The 16,192-nt window shown below is 42.9% G+C and overlaps 1 protein-coding gene across 6 annotated transcripts in view; it reads left to right on the top strand.

The window, feature by feature from the left end:
• The first annotated feature begins 383 nt into the window (after positions 1-383).
• Positions 384-16,192, top strand: part of LOC137437866 (uncharacterized) — a 43,720-nt gene continuing 27,911 nt past the window's right edge. For 2 of the 6 annotated variants that reach the window (XM_078766786.1, XM_068132549.2), the window contains exon 1: positions 385-540. In XM_078766786.1, the coding sequence (XP_078622912.1) occupies positions 509-540 (32 nt within the window). In that variant the 5' untranslated portion in view covers positions 385-508. Of the gene's footprint in view, positions 541-716; positions 875-5,236; positions 5,425-5,507; positions 5,644-16,192 lie in introns of those variants that run through there. The other 4 variants (XM_078766785.1, XM_078766787.1, XM_078766788.1 and 1 more) reach the window with 4 other exon arrangements.

Raw genomic sequence — 16,192 nt, 5'->3', positions numbered from 1 at the left:
CACTGTTGAGTTGATATTAAGTGATCCATATGCTCTTCTTCTTCTCTTCTACAATTAAAACATTTTTTTAAATTAATGTTGGTTCAAACATAAAGCATCTATTTACCACCACCCACTTTTTGCTAAGCCCCACCCACTTTTTGCTCAGCCACGTACACATTTTTTGATAAGCCCCACCCACTTTTTGATAAGCCCCACCCACTTTTTGATAAGCCCCACCCACTTTATAAACTCTCTCCACCATTGCATCATTTTCAGTTAAGGCATTGCATTGCATTGCATCATTTCCAGTTCAGGCTTGTCCAGGCATGCCCAGGGAATTTCCAAAGGAAACCACACCCACTAACCATTCATATATAAAGGGTTCAAGCGCAAGCTATATTTCTCTTGAGAAGGGACAACTGTGCTGAGATGGAGATGGAGATGGAGATGGAGATGGAGATGGAGTGGGATGACTTTGCAATCCATTGGAGTCCTACTACCTGTGTGGGACTAAACCTTCAAATTGATGAACTGGATTCAAACATCTTATCAATGGAGGTAAGAGTTTATTTATTTATTTATTTAATTATTTAAATTAGTTTTTTGGGGTTTTTTTTACAAAGTTTGATTTATACATATAATAATATTGTATTAAATTAATACATCGTTATTTTCTCACATGAAATTGTATCTGAGATGCAACATGAAAACACTGCTTTTACCACAACTTGAAGTGAAATGATTGATTCGTTTGAAGACGTTTTGAACAACCAAGACCCACAGAATGAGTTCTACCCTGATGATCTAGCAGACAAGTTTCACCCTGGAGACAACATGTGTGGAACTAAACCTTCAAATTGATGAACTGGATTCAAACCTCTTATTAATGGAGGTAAGAGTTTATTACTTGCAAAATCAAAGATTTTTCAAGTATATTGGTCGGTTGCATTTGTGGTTCTGTCTGTCTGTCTGTCTGTTTGTTACTTGCAAAATCAAAGATTTTTCAAGTATATTGGTCGGTTGCGTTTGTGGTTCTGTCTGTCTGTCTGTCTGTCTGTTTGTGACTTGCAAAATCGAAGATTTTTCAAGTAAATTGGTCGGTTGCGTTTGTGGTTCTGTCTGTCTGTCTGTTTGTTTGTCACCGGCCTACAGGTCACAATTCTAAACCGATTGTCACAAAACTTCACCAAGTTGGCTCGGTCGTCCCATTTGAGAAGCCTATTGATTTTGAGATTAAAGGTCAAAGGTCATCTGGAGGTCAAATTTCTAAAATCGCCATTTTAAATCCGATTGACTTGAAAATTGAACATTTGTATATTGTGTCAATAAGTAGGAAAACCAACTATTTTTGAGGTCAAAAGGTCAAAGGTCAACTCGAGGTCAAACTTCCAAAATCATCAATTTTCATCTAAAAAGCCATCAATTCTCAAACGATTGACTTGAAAATTGAACAGCATTTGCATATCGAGTCACTAAATAGGAAAACCAACTCTTTGAGGTCAAAAGGTCAAAGGTCAACTCGAGGTCAAACTTCCAAAATCATCAATTTTCATCTGAAAACCCATCAATCTTCATCCGATTGACTTGAAAATAGAACAGCATTTGTGTATTGCCTCACTGAATTGGGAAACCACCTATTTATGAGGTCAAAAGGTCAAAGGTCAACTCAAGGTCAAACTTCTAAAATTATCTTTTTTCATCTGAAAAATCGTCACTTTTCATCCTGTTGACCCGAGCTTTGTTCAAGATCGTAAATTTTAATCTTCATGAAATGGACAACTTGCTGTATCAATGGAAAACTTTGGGGGGGGGGGGGGGGCGGATTTTGCAAGTATCCCCAAATATTACCCCCAAATATTCCTACAGGTCGCACAAGATCTGCCAGCAACCCTCTGATGGTTAAACTGCCGAAATCTCGGCTCTCTGCTCACCTTCACTCTTTCATTCCTATTTTCTCCCGCCTCTGGAACAAACTCCCTCACTCCCTTCAATCCCACTCCTCCCTCCAGGTCTTTAAAACAGCTGTTCACCACCATCTCTTATCTTCCCCCATCCAAAACCTTGATCTTTTCTACCCCCGCTAATTCACCCCAGATCCACCTTGTTTGAAATTCCAACTTCTTTCCTGGAAGTCCTGGCAGTGTCCATATGTTTTATACCTCTCCCACCGCCCCCTTCCCATGCCCCCCCCCCCAAAGCCCTCGTCCTCTCGATGTCTCCATGTCTCTCGGTCCCTGCTCTCAAATGTTGTGTTTGTGTCCTTCCCCCTCTCTCCCCATCTTGTCTACCGCTCCCGATGTTATATTATTTATGTGTCGGTTTGTCTTTCTGTGTGATTAATGTTCGCTCTTTCACGAGCCTCGATCTTGTATACAAAAAAATATATATAAAAAAATTTAAAAAAATCGTGCTACGCATGACGTCTTTTCATCCAATTGACTTGAAATTTGAAGAAAACTTGCATATCTGGTCTTTTTTTTCAACCGATCTTCACGAAAATTCACCAAATGGTAGAGTTCGTCAAAAGCAAGAAGCCTATTGTTTTGGGGTCAATAGGTCAAAAGGTCAACATAGGCCAAAGGTCACCAACTTTGCTAAATTTCTAAAATCCTCAATTTTCATCCGATTGACTTTACATTTGAAGACGACTTGCATATCTGGTCACTGAATTCAACCACCCAGTATATTTGAGGTCAACATAGGCCAAAAGGTCAACACAGGCCAAATTTCTAAAATCCTCAATTTTCATCCAATTGACTTGAAATTTGAAGAGGACTTGCATATCTGGTCACTGAATTCAACCACCCAGTATATTTGAGGTCAACATTGGCCAAAAGGTCAACATGGGCCACATTTCTAAAATCCTCAATTTTCATTTGATTGACTTGAAATTTTAAGAGGACTTGCTTATCAGGTCACTGCAATCAACCACCAAGTATTTTTGAGGTAAACATAGGCCAAAAGGTCTACATAGGCCAAATTCCTAAAATCCTCAATTTTCATCCGATTGGCTTGAAATTTGAAGAGGACTTGCATATCTGGTCACTGAATTCAACCACCAAGTACTTTTGAGGTCAACATAGGCCGAATTTCTAAAATCACCAATTTTCATTTGATTGACTTGAACTTATAAGAGGATTTACATATACTAGCAACGGTACCCGCCCTACGGGCGAGGCTTCAATTGGGAGGCCCAAATGAAAAGGTAAAATATCAGAAATTGAAGGCTTTTTTATTTTAAACGATTCATATAAACATCTGTTAAATCATATCACACGCAAATCATCAAAATCTAAACAGTATCTTACTAGAATTCACCAAATGTCCCACATTCCACACATCCACACAATCACGTGTATGGGTGTTACGTGTGTGTGCCGTGCACGTGCCGTGTGTGTGGATGCTACGCTCGGGTGGGAGGCCAGAAGCAAACAGGCAATGCAGATACGGCGAATGCTAAAGCATGAAACCAATAAATTCCACATTCCTGTAGCACCCTCAGTCACACGTCAGGCATGGACAGCAAGTTCGTGAAGGACTTCCATGAAAAACGTTCATATACGTGAACGTACCCGTTCGCAAACAAACGGGTACGTTCACGTATGGAAACATCGATCATGGGACCGTGGCGAATCTGCATATGGCGATCCGTGAAGTTCACGTTCAGAAAGTAGAAACCATCATGGCATGTCGTCATTCACTTGAACTCGATATCTCTTTTTTTTATTCCAAACAACATAACTCCAATTAATCACAAAATAAACTTTTAACAACATTGTGAATGTTTCCTTCATTGTAAAAACTACCAAATGAACAGTTAAAAGGATTTTGAGCCGATAGGTGTTACGGCCTTGGCAAGATCAATGGAGACAGCGATCTGTTCGTGTATTCACCGCCCAAATAGCTATGTGGAATTCTCTCGTGTAGAGATTAAATGTCTTTGAACTTTTCCCGAGGTCATTATTTACTTTTAATGATGTTTATATACGAATGGTGTTTAATGATGTTTATATTGGTTTTGGGTCGTCCTTTCCGCGTATCTCGTGGGATTGTAAGTTGGATAGATGGCCGTGATGGCGGCGAGGGGGTTGGCATTCTCTCAAGCAGGGATTCAACGCCCACAACGGTACCCGCCGCCCTGCAGGCGGGGCTTCGGTTGGGAGGCCCAAATTAAAAGATAAAATATCAGAAATTGAAGGCTTTTTTATTTTAAACGATTCATATAAACATCCGTTAAATCATATCACACGCAAATCATCAAAATCTAAACAGTATCTTACTATAATTCACCAAATGTCCCACAGTGATCGATACACTGTGATCGTGATGATCGTGAATCGTGTTCACAATCGCTATGTCGTATGTACTCCCGATACGTGTTAACTTCAGTTGAAATGGGTTAGAATTCTCCCAAGCAGGAATTCAACCCGTGTCCTTATAAAAGGTCTTTGTCCGAGGTCACCGAGTCCGATCTAGTCCAGGCAGCGATCTGTGCAGCCGTTTGTGCGACACCCGGGAAAACAACATCGTCACAATGAGAACAATGAACGTTATGTGAACGCGAATGTTATGCGTGATTCCAAACCTGAGAATGCTGGAGACTAAAGCTGAAATTGGGAAAACTAAATGGCCTATTTTACTCCTGGAGATCCCAGGATTACCCACCCAAAATATCTGTGCAATCGGTTCAGCAGTTTTTACGGTACCTTCGAACAGACAGACAGACGGATGGACAGACATTTGGTGAATTATAGTAAGATGGTCACTGAATTCAACCACCAACTATTTTTGAGGTCAACATAGGCCAAAAGGTCAACATAGGCCAAGTTTTTAAAATCCTCAATTTTCATCTGATTGACTATGAAATTGAACAGCATTTGCACATTGAGTCACTAAATAGGGAAACTAGCTATTTTTGAGGTCAAAAGGTCAAAGGTCAACTCAAGGTCAACCTTCCGAAATCATTTTTCATCTGAAAAATCGTCACTTTTCTTCCTGTTCACCCGAGCTTTCATCAAGATTGTCAATTTTAATCTTGATGAAATGGACAATTTGCTGTATCGATGGAATTTTTTTGGGGGTGTGGGGGGGCCGATTTTGCAAGTATCGTGCTCCGCATGACGTCTTCTTGTTTTTTATTTATTTATTTAATTATTAATGTAATTTTTTTTTTTTTTTTTTTTTTTTTACAAAGTTTGATTTATACATACAATAATATTGTATTAAATTAATACATTGTTATTTTCTCTCACAGGAAATTGTATCTGAGATGCAACATGAAAACTGCTTTTACCACAACTTGGCATGAAATTATTGCCCTATCACCAAAGATCCCACCAAAGAGTTTCACCCTGGAGACACTACCTGTGGGGCCTGTCTTGGAGAGTCTTTGGATTCTAAAGCAATGAACATTGTTCTTTGTTTGACGATGTTTCATTTAAGGTAAGTTCAGTTGATTGAAAATAAATTAAATTATATGTATGCCACAATATTAGATAAGTAATTTTTTTTTACATATATTTCAGCAATATCAAGAAAGTTCGAGGAAGAAAATGCTGGAAAATTATTTCTCTCCATTTCTACTTCTTCAAACGTGAAAGCTTTGGAAGACAGAATTGGAGAGAAGAGGAATATAGTTTCAATATTTAGTTTCACCCCAGAATAACCTTTCAAATGATAATTTTTCTTCTGTTGAAATTTTTTTAGGAATGAAGAATTCCCCATTTGGTGTTAATATAATTTCTTTTTCTTTTTTTACGATTAAATATTAACCCCCGTTTCCCAAATGCCAAAACTTGGAAAAATTTCTTCTTCCATTGATCATTTGTTTTAAAACTACATTCCAGAAAAAATGGTTGTATATTCATTTGTTAATAATTTATACTTTATATGTAAAAAATATATATATATAATAAATCCACATGCTTATTTCCCATTATAAATTCCCGCGGTGTATAGTCGAGGATTGTGACTTGCCAACCCATTGCTTTCAAGAGCATTATCTGCTTATTTGTGTCTTTTGTAATTCCTGTGAATAAAATGAACCCAAGATTTCTTCCCGTTTCAAATCATATAATTTATAAGTCCAAGGAACTGTATCCATTACATCAACGATTTTAAAAAGTTCATTAGTCGATCTCTTTGTATAACCTTTCTCAAAATGACTTTTCCATCTGTATATCTATCTATAATTCCAGTAATCTCTGTGTGTTTGTTTGTCTGTGACCGCTGTTTCTCGACAACCACGGGTCCGATATACTTGAAACTTGCCAGGTATATTGCTGGGGACCCGAGGATGTGCCTTTTCAAGGTTTCATATTAATCGGAGAAGTAGTTACCGAGCTATGTCCAAAAAACGATTCAACCAATCAGAGAGCAGCGAGCTATCACGTGTGCCGAACGTGGCGAACAGACTCTGCCTCGGACGGCACATTTGAGAGCGTATTCATTTATTTCACGTTGGCAAACTATGTTGCCGCTATGTTGGCGTTAAACTATGTTTTAAAACTAATTAAAACTAATTTGCGATTCTTTCGCTTTCCTGCGCGTTTGTGCACGCTATGGCGATTTCTTTACCAAACTCCGCAAGCCGTTCGCTTTGGACCAAACCATTTCATGTAAATAGAGGGGGGGGATTGTCACCGTACTCGCAAGCCGTTCGCTTTGGACCAAACCATTTCATGTAAATAGAGGGGGGGGATTGTCACCGTACTCGCAAGCCGTTCGCTTTGGACCAAACCATTTCATGTAAATAGAGGGGGGGGATATAATTTTAGATATATATATAGTACGGGCATGCCCTAGTTCTTACAATATCACCAACTTTGAACTTGGGCTTTCTATAATTAATCTGCTTTTCATATTCTAATTTTGTAAATGTTTCCAATGGTTTTGATTTTGTTGATGTATAATTGTATAATTGTACTGTATAATTGTAATTATCTACAATACTTTGAATTAAAGCGACCCATTGTTGAGAACCAACTTGTGTAATTTTTTTAATATAATCTCTTTCAAAGTGCGATTAAAACGCTCAATAACAACTGCCATTCCTTCATTAAAAGTGCTGTATAATGTAATACCATTATCTTTAAGAAATTTCATCAATATTTTGTTATAAAACTCTGTTCCCTCATCAGTCCATAACTTCTTTGGTTTTCTTTTGCTTTACTAAATATTCCACTGAAAGCTAACATAAGAGTATTACCCCTTTTTTTTTTTTTCAAAGGAACAACCCCTGCAAATCTGCTCCTCAAATCAATAATGGTTAAAGCATATTTGTATCCCCCATCATTATTTAGTGCAATTAAATCAGCGGACCAGATTTAATCAACACCTTTGGAATAAACCTTCCTTCTTTTAAACTTTGTGATTATAGGTTTATGCAATTCATCAGCCAAAAGCTCCTCAGTCTTGATGACATCATTAGAGCTTAATAGTTTTTTGAGGGCTCTGTCCATGGTGAAACACCTGGATAACCAAGACCAAGTTTCAATTTAGCCCTTATGAATTTTTTAACAATAAACCTATCAACTTTCTCTCTCAACGTTGGATTTTGTATCAAAGACAAATTATACAACATTTCTCTGTCGGCTTTGTGTTTTTCATTCAACGTAGTGCTCTTCCCATAAGCAATATCATGCTTCATAAACACTTCATCAACCTTATTTAGAGGTTGAGACCAAGGTTTAGGATTGTCAGCCTCATATAATCTTTTATCCAAGTTTGTCCCTGGACCGCAGAAAGAATATCCAGGAAGGTGTAATTCCCCTGGAATTCCAGTTGTTGTAAATTTATTCCCTGACAAAAACTTTTGTATGTCTCCCCCACTTTTATTCTTAGAAATGAATTGGCACTTTTCAGAGCCACATACTAAACATACCCCTTTTTCATTAACTCGATAATTTTTTATTTTTAACATACCAGTGAGGTACCCGTGCTATGCATGAGTGGGAGGCCAGAAGCAAACAGACAATGCAGAAACGGCGAATGCTAAAGCATGAAACCAATAAATTTCACATTCCTGTGACTCCTTCAGTCACATGTCAGACATAGACAGCAAGTTCGTGAAGGACTTCCATGAAAAACGTACTCGTTCGCAAACAAACGGGTACGTGTGTTCCATTCCCAGTCAATGGCGAATCTGCATATCGCGATTCCGCGAATTCACGTTCAGAAAGTAGAAACCGTCACAGCATTCCGTCATTCACTTGAACTCGATATCTCTTTTTTCATTCCAAACATCATAACTCCAATCACAAATTAAATAACATTAATATAAAAAATAAACTTTTAACAACATTCGTGACATAAACAAATATTTAAATCCTGATGTGAACTTCCGTACAGTTGGGTGACTACAATTACGAATTCAAAATCGTAATTGTATTCACTCAATTCCAATCATCAATTGATACTTTAACAAAACGATGAACACGATTAACGTTTAATGATTTAACATTACGATTGAATGACGGTTGTATTGGGATGTTATCAAACCCACTCATTGCCGTCTTCTGTCCACTTCCGGATTCGCTGCAGTTTTGTAATTCTCATCAAAATCTAAACAGTATTTGTAGAATTTCAATAAAAGCCACATCACTGTTCATATCAGTAAATATTATTCCATCGTGTTTGGAAAAACTGGAAAATTGGAAAACTTGGAAAATTGGAAAAACAAAAACAAAAAACAATAGGATTACCCACCCAAAATATCGTTGCGATCGGTTCAGCAGTTTTTATGGTACCTTTGAACGGACAGACAGATAGACAGACGGACGGGCATTTGGTGAATTATATATAGTAAGATAATAGTTATACATCAATGACTTTGACAAGTCAAGAATTGATGTTCCAATATAAATAGGCATATCCATTTCAATACTTTCTTTAACCAAATGGAGAGCACAAAAGTTCTTTTTGATTTTTTTGATTTGATTTGATTGTTTGACACAATTTTTGATTAATTGATCAATCAATTAATCGATTAATTACTTATTCGATTAATTAATTCTTTAATTAATTTTCAAAAAGTTACACCTTCGGACGAAACACTGGCAGTTTAGGTATGCCATTACGTGAGTCAATTGATTAAGAAATTATTTATTTTCCTATTATTATTTATTTATTTAATTGCACACTTAATCAATCAATTATTGCACGCCTCTCCCTTCCAATACCGTTTATATGTGCCACACGCTGCAGGATGTGATATATGATTTATTTATTTTACACGGTGTACTTTAAATGTATCTGTAATTGTTTATTTTTATTTCAAGTTGATGGAAAAGTTTACTTTTCGGTATCCCCTTGAAGGTTGAGGTCCACAGAATAATTCTGGTCCGAGTGGCCAACGATCAGCCCCCATTGGGGGCAATGAAGTGCATGGGGAATACCCGATTCCTCCCTAACCCCAGGGGGCTATGTGAAATATTGAAACTGTTGTACCTTTTGAACCGATGATCCCGTGATCACAGATCAACCCGCGTGCGTTGGAAACGCCCCTCGGTGAGCTCGCCTCGGCCTTGATTGGTCGCGAGGGCTCACCGATCCCGCCCCTCTTGATGAGGCGTTGGCAAAGCCACGCCTTGTTCCATACGCTTGGCTGACTCCTCCCCCCGATGACGAGGCGGGGCCACACCCTTCTTCCCCGAGTTCGAGCACATGTAATGGCGTCTTGTGGAGAGAGGGAAATGGGCCTACGCTTATTTAATTGATGCAACACAATGAATTAGTGGACCACAGAGCCTTATACTGACATATATTAAGGACATAACTACCGAGGGAATCTATGATTTGCTACGTGTGTGCGATGGATTAACTAAGGGCGACCTTTGACCTTGACAATTGGAGGGTGATATTTACAAGATTTACAGCATACAAAAGGGGAAAATTTACATCAAATTACACACACAATTCCCAAATCCCCAACACTGCACCCTCATCCTCTTAGGCACGTCCCGGGCCTATAATTTTAACTTTAGTGTGACACGTAGGTGTAACTCCCTCTACAATTAACCTGACCCTGAGTGTGACAATTTTAAAACACAAATAAATATGTCCCGCTAATTGCGTTGCACCCTGCCTAACAGTTTCACACCCACAGCTAACCGAATTGCGGAATTATTTTCAAACTAAAACATGAACGATGGGGGAGCATTATTTACAGTGACATTATTTGACTATTTACAAAACGCAACCCAGGACCTGCGATTTTTCTTTTGGGGAAACAAAAAGAAATTCCTGTTGGGAGGGAGGAGACAGCACGCATTGCATCGATGCACCAGCACCAATACACCAAAGCACCAATCACCAAAAGCACCATTCGGTGCAACAGTCACCAGTTCATCATAATAAAAACAAGACAACAACTGGTGGTGGTCTTCCTCTTCGCTGCTGGGCCGATGTTCTTCCTGATGTCGTCTTTCCATTCTTTTCTTAATGTGGCCTATTTGAAAATAAAAAATGAAGTGCACAAAACGTGTCCATTTTTATTTAGGGCCACAGGGGCCAACTAAGGGTGGTCCACCTGTGTGGCATTGGTGCCACCTTGCCGAGGTCCGCAAGCAAGACCCTGGGCCATCGTGGCCGGCTCCAGCAGAGGTGCCAGGCCCCAAAACGTGGGGTCCATAAAGTGGTGCTTGGCCGCAAGACGGCGGTCCATAAGTGGTGCATCAATGCAATGCATGCTGGTTGCGTGAGTTCTGGCACACCATGGCGGACTTCCGCACGCTCCCCTCGGTGCCCAGAGAGCACAGTCCTCAGGTGGGAGACAAGGGGGGGGGGGGGGAGACAGGTGAGCGAGGGGTAAGGTCACAAGGGTACACATCAATAAAGGCGATGCAAGGCGAGGTGCGTATGGAGACGGAGCAGAGAAAAGCTCGTCCCTACCGTACGTCACCCCCCCTGTCACCTACTCTACCCTTGCCCTTACCCCATATTTACAACAATCTACACATTTACAAATTCGTCACTACTGTCACGTCTCCCCCATATTTCCCCTATACCAAATTCGTCACCACAATCCCTCTAACCAAATTTGCCATCACCAATTCATCATCAATCCTCATAAGGAGGGAGAGATGGAACAACAGCACAATGTCACACCCACGTCATGATGCATCTCACAATCCAAACATTTGCACAACAAAAATAATCACAACCTGGCATGGTGCGGAGTAGCGTCACCTCAGGTGAGTGGATGCGGATGGTGCGAGGAGATTTCAATCCTAACTATCTTCTAAATGACATTAACACACTTTACACTACCCGGGGTCTTCCCCTGCCAAGCCATTGGCCAACTTACTCTATGCGGTTTTAAGAACCAAATTCCCATTGACCAAACTGTGGTGCTTCATCAATTTGGGGTCTCACTCCCCCGATTCAACTCCCTGTGCCTTTGCACAATTTCCGGGCTGAGTCGTGTAGCTCTCCCAGCAGGTCTACCCACCTGCACACCTCCACCACTGCAGTTGCCTCAGAGCTTACCTGCTCCTTAACCTAACCTATCTACCTGGGGAAAGCCCTCTGGCGCTCTCCCCACTCGGTGCCCTCTCTGGCACTGGGCTACCTGGGTCCGTCCTTGGATCCTCGGGCCCCATCCACAACTCTACCGGCTCCCAGAGCCCACCTGCGGCCTCACCTGGCTGACATCCTAACAGTGGCGGAGTGCCCATTCAACTACACACACTAACAGGCCACACGCCCAGCCATTTCCACGTCACTAATGCACACATCCAAACACCATTCTTCCACCACGCACCACAGATGCCAATATTCAACCACAATTTACCTGTACCCTCTACCTAACTCTTAAACTACCCTCCCCGGGTATTCGTGATGGGGTCCATCCTACCCATACACACCTTCGCACCATCCACTCCACTCCACAGTTTCCACCATACTCACTCCATACCATCCATTCCATACTCCATATATTCCATACCATTTATTCCATACAACCATGCTCACCTGTATTTGAACACCTGTGCAATCACTCCTACACCTGGTGCTTCCTGCACCCTCCTTCCTCCCTGGACCATTTGGTCAACACAACACACAATCACGATTACTCACTCATACACTGCTCCATACACCTGTTCACTTGCACACCTGTGCAATGACACACCTGGTGGCACTTGCACCCTCCTTCCTCCCAGGCTTCTTCAATCATTCAATACAATGCACAATCAATTATTCCTCATACGCTGCTTCATACACTTTCGATTCTCAAAACCATTGCCTCAGGCACCCAGATTTTCCCACGGTCATACACACACCTCTCCCGAGCATTGCCCCGCAATTCCTCATTTGCTCGATGTCAATACTCACACATACGGCATCATCTGATCTACCTGGTTTCCCGCTAACTTGGTGCTCCCCGTCTTCCCTTTAAACTAAGCACATACCACGTCGTTATCATCCAACTACCCTCTCTATGTCCCCACTACCTGTCCGATTTAGCTACTTAAACTTACCGTTACCTATGGTCATTTCTAGGTCCCTATACATTATCCAAACCCTCCCGGGCTAGTTTTCACTGCCATAAACCCCATAAACCTATAGCTCCTTTGCCCCTGTGCTGTGATGGATGGCAGAGTTGCCATCCCACCACATCGGGCATCTCCCACTATAAATTTTGCTCTCAAATTCCAACCAATCAGAAATTTGCCAATCACTGCCAATCCTTCTACCAATCATCAAATTTTGCTAATCACTTCTGCCAATCCTATTCACTATTCTAAATTTCGGATCAAAACACTATCATCATTACAGTCCGCTATATCTGAGCCTCGGTGCGTCGTTACCTCATTAAAACGCGGCTTCGCAAAGCCGAGCAATGAATTCGGGTGGTTTGGTCGCCTGCAGGTTGAATCCGTCTGGCATTCGGTTCGGGGGGGAGGGGGGGGCTTGGTCGGGCCGAGATTCCACGCACCATCTCGGCGCGGATCCTTGCGGCCTCCGGCCCGATGGCTCAATCTCGCCCGGTCGGAACCCCGTCCCCGCCACCAAGAGGCACCGTTCCGCTTCCTCTTACCTGCCCTTGAACCGGACCGGTCGCTTTGCCCGGCTAGGCCCGGACTCGACCGTGTGGGGCCTAGCATCCAACAAAGTGCACCTCGCACGCTATCCGTCGCCCTAAACGCTGCCCCGTTCAACGTCGATGCTTCACTCGCAAATGCGACCCGTTTCACACTCACAAAACCTGGCGTCTTGGCGCCTCCAGTGCATCCCACACACTCTGTCCATTCCACCACCGCACTCCCTGTTACACACCACAACTCTCGCGCACACTCGCCGTTCGCACACTTTGTTCCACACCTCTCCTCCGTTACGTCCTCTGTAACACTCACCATGGGCGTGCACTCTTGCATCCACCCACTAATGCGCTCCGATGGGCTCTCCCACACCCGCGCCACAACCAACTCAGGTGTGCTTCCTCGCACACGTTCCACCACCACCTTACTCTCCGTGTCACACTCACCCTCGCACGTACACTCCGTATCGCTCTCACTCCCTGTGTCACACTCCGTACACCCCGACGTGCATTCTTGCTCGCACTCGGTTTCACACTCGCGCTTTGTAACACGCTCACTCTTTGACGCACACTTTTTCCTCACGCGTGCCATTCGCTTTAACACAACACACACAGGACCTTCCACGAACGCCCGGGTGCTTTCGCGATCCAAGCGCGTGACAATTCTCTTCGCGCCAGACATCCTCTTACAAAATCTCAACGCGCAACATACAGCATGACTCACCTGGGGGATCCTTTTCTCCACGCGCACCTGCAAATCTTTATAAGGATTAGCAAGTACGGCATCAGGATTTGAGCACAGACCTTGTACATATTCCATTTCTTCCTCCAATTCCCGGGCTACCTCCGTCGTCTTTTCAATTTCCACTATACCCATTATTTCTTTTTCTTTATTCACCTCAACGACCGTTGGCTTTCATAAAATTTTCTCTCCTACCTCAGCGGTCGCCGGCTTCCCTATACCCCAGGTCGCGATTTCTACCCCGGTCCAGTTACCTGTGCTTTTCTCCACTTCGCCCAACCAGTGCTCCTCGACCCGCTTTACCTCGTCGTGCACCCTTGGGACCCTCTCGCTCAACATGCGATCCATGGTCTCCCCAGATTTATGTGCGCTCTTCCCACATTTCCGTATGCTCTCCCCACATTTTTGTATCTGGTTTCCCAATTTCTCCCCCTCTATTCTCAGCATTGCAGTGAATTGCGCCACGAAGTCCCCCACATCAAAGCCCGCTGCTGCGGTCACGTGCGCCGCGCCATTTGGTGCTGCTGCCACCTCGTGCACGAGGGCGCCATTTTGTGCGCCTGATACCCCCTCAACCACATCCTCATTGCTCTCCTCCTCCATTTCTCCCACATACATTTCCCCGGGGTCCTGGGTCGACTCTAACCCTTCTATCTCCCCCACCGGCATCCGGTCGCCTTGATCATCCATGGCGCGATTTTCAAATTTGGGATGTTAAACAAAATTTCGGCTGCTCGTAAATTTGAGCGCGCTATTCGCGCTTCAGGTCTGAATCTCGCTCCCGACACCAAATGTTGAGGAATCCAACATCGGCCTCTTCCCCCTTATCGAGGGGGGATTAATCCCCTCTTCTATGACTGACCGACGTGGTCCCGGGGGTATGACGTCACGCCCGGTCGGCGCTGGGTAGGGTATTAGGCCCAACCGTCCTATGACCTAAATACCAGCGCCTCCCGGCACGCAAGGAAACACCCCTCGCTCACGGCCGCAGCGTAATTGGGTGGATTGCGCCGAGCGAAGCGAACTGCGGCGTGAGCCGTTTACCGAAGACTAAACCCGATTCCTGTGCGTCGGCCGACTCGCGCCATGTACACTCAATTTGGAAACCTCTAAAGCGACCGCACGAGCATGAAGAAGAAGAACGTGGGGAATAACAGGGTTTATTACTAAATTATATACAAATCATCAAAAGAACCAAGGAGAAGGAAATAAACGAAAATAACGACAGAAAGAAGCAAGGAGACACAGTGCAAATTATTAGCTTAACTATACAGTCTTACTTATTAACCCCAAGACAACATGGAAGACGGACAAACGGGCAGACTCACACGATGGGGAAATTGCCGATTGGATTGAATGCCAGCAGGACGGGGCACGGTCCAGGGAGGTCGCTTCGAGAAGGTGTCGGGGCCGGTGGCGTGATGATGGTTTCTCCCGCGTCGATTCCGCAATCAGCAGAGCCCAAGATGACACGAGGCGGCGCAAGCTCCAGAGCAAGGGGGCAGCACGTTGAGGCAGTCTGCGCATGTAACCATTCGTGTCCGCATCTCTCTTATAAAAACCCGCGCGTCCCCTTTTATGTCGTGCTTTTGGGATCAACCCGCGTGCGTTGGAAACGCCCCTCGGTGAGCTCGCCTCGGCCTTGATTGGTCGCGAGGGCTCACCGATCCTGCCCCTCTTGATGAGGCGTTGGCAAAGCCACGCCTTGTTCCTCGCGCTTGGCTGACTCCTCCCCCCGATGACGAGGCGGGGCCACACCCTTCTTCCCCGAGTTAGAGCACATGTAATGGTGTCTTGTGGAGAGAGGGAAATGGGCCTACGCTTATTTAATTGATGCAATGCAATGAATTAGTGGACCACAGAGCCTTATACTGACATATATTAAGGACATAACTACCGAGGGAATCTATGATTTGCTATGTGTGTGCGATGGATTAACTAAGGGCGACCTTTGACCTTGACAATTGGAGGGTGATATTTACAAGATTTACAGCATACAAAAGGGGAAAATTTACATCAAATTACACACACAATTCCCAAATCCCCAACAATATATATATATATATATATATATATATATATATATATATATATATATATATATATATATATATATATATATATATATATATATATATATATATATATATACAGTGGAACCTTGACTTACGAGTTTAATTCGTTCTGTGACCGAGCTCGTAACTCAAATTGCTCGTTTCTCAAATCAAATTTCCCCATTAAAATGCATTGAAATGCTATTAATCCGTTCCAGCCCGCCAAAAACCACACCAATTTTTTTTTAAATATACAGTATATATAAAAATATCTCGCGCTTTATATTTCACCTGTATGCAGCATACAAGTTGGCAGGATGGCCTGGACTGGAGGTACGCACACTTGATTCTAAAGTCTAAACTGTCCAGCCTGGGTTT

The sequence above is a fragment of the Myxine glutinosa genome, chromosome 12 (assembly GCF_964187855.1).
Source record: "Myxine glutinosa chromosome 12, kmMyxGlut1.1, whole genome shotgun sequence".
Classification (NCBI taxonomy): domain Eukaryota; kingdom Metazoa; phylum Chordata; class Myxini; order Myxiniformes; family Myxinidae; genus Myxine; species Myxine glutinosa.
This window is presented reverse-complemented; position numbering and strand designations above follow the sequence as displayed.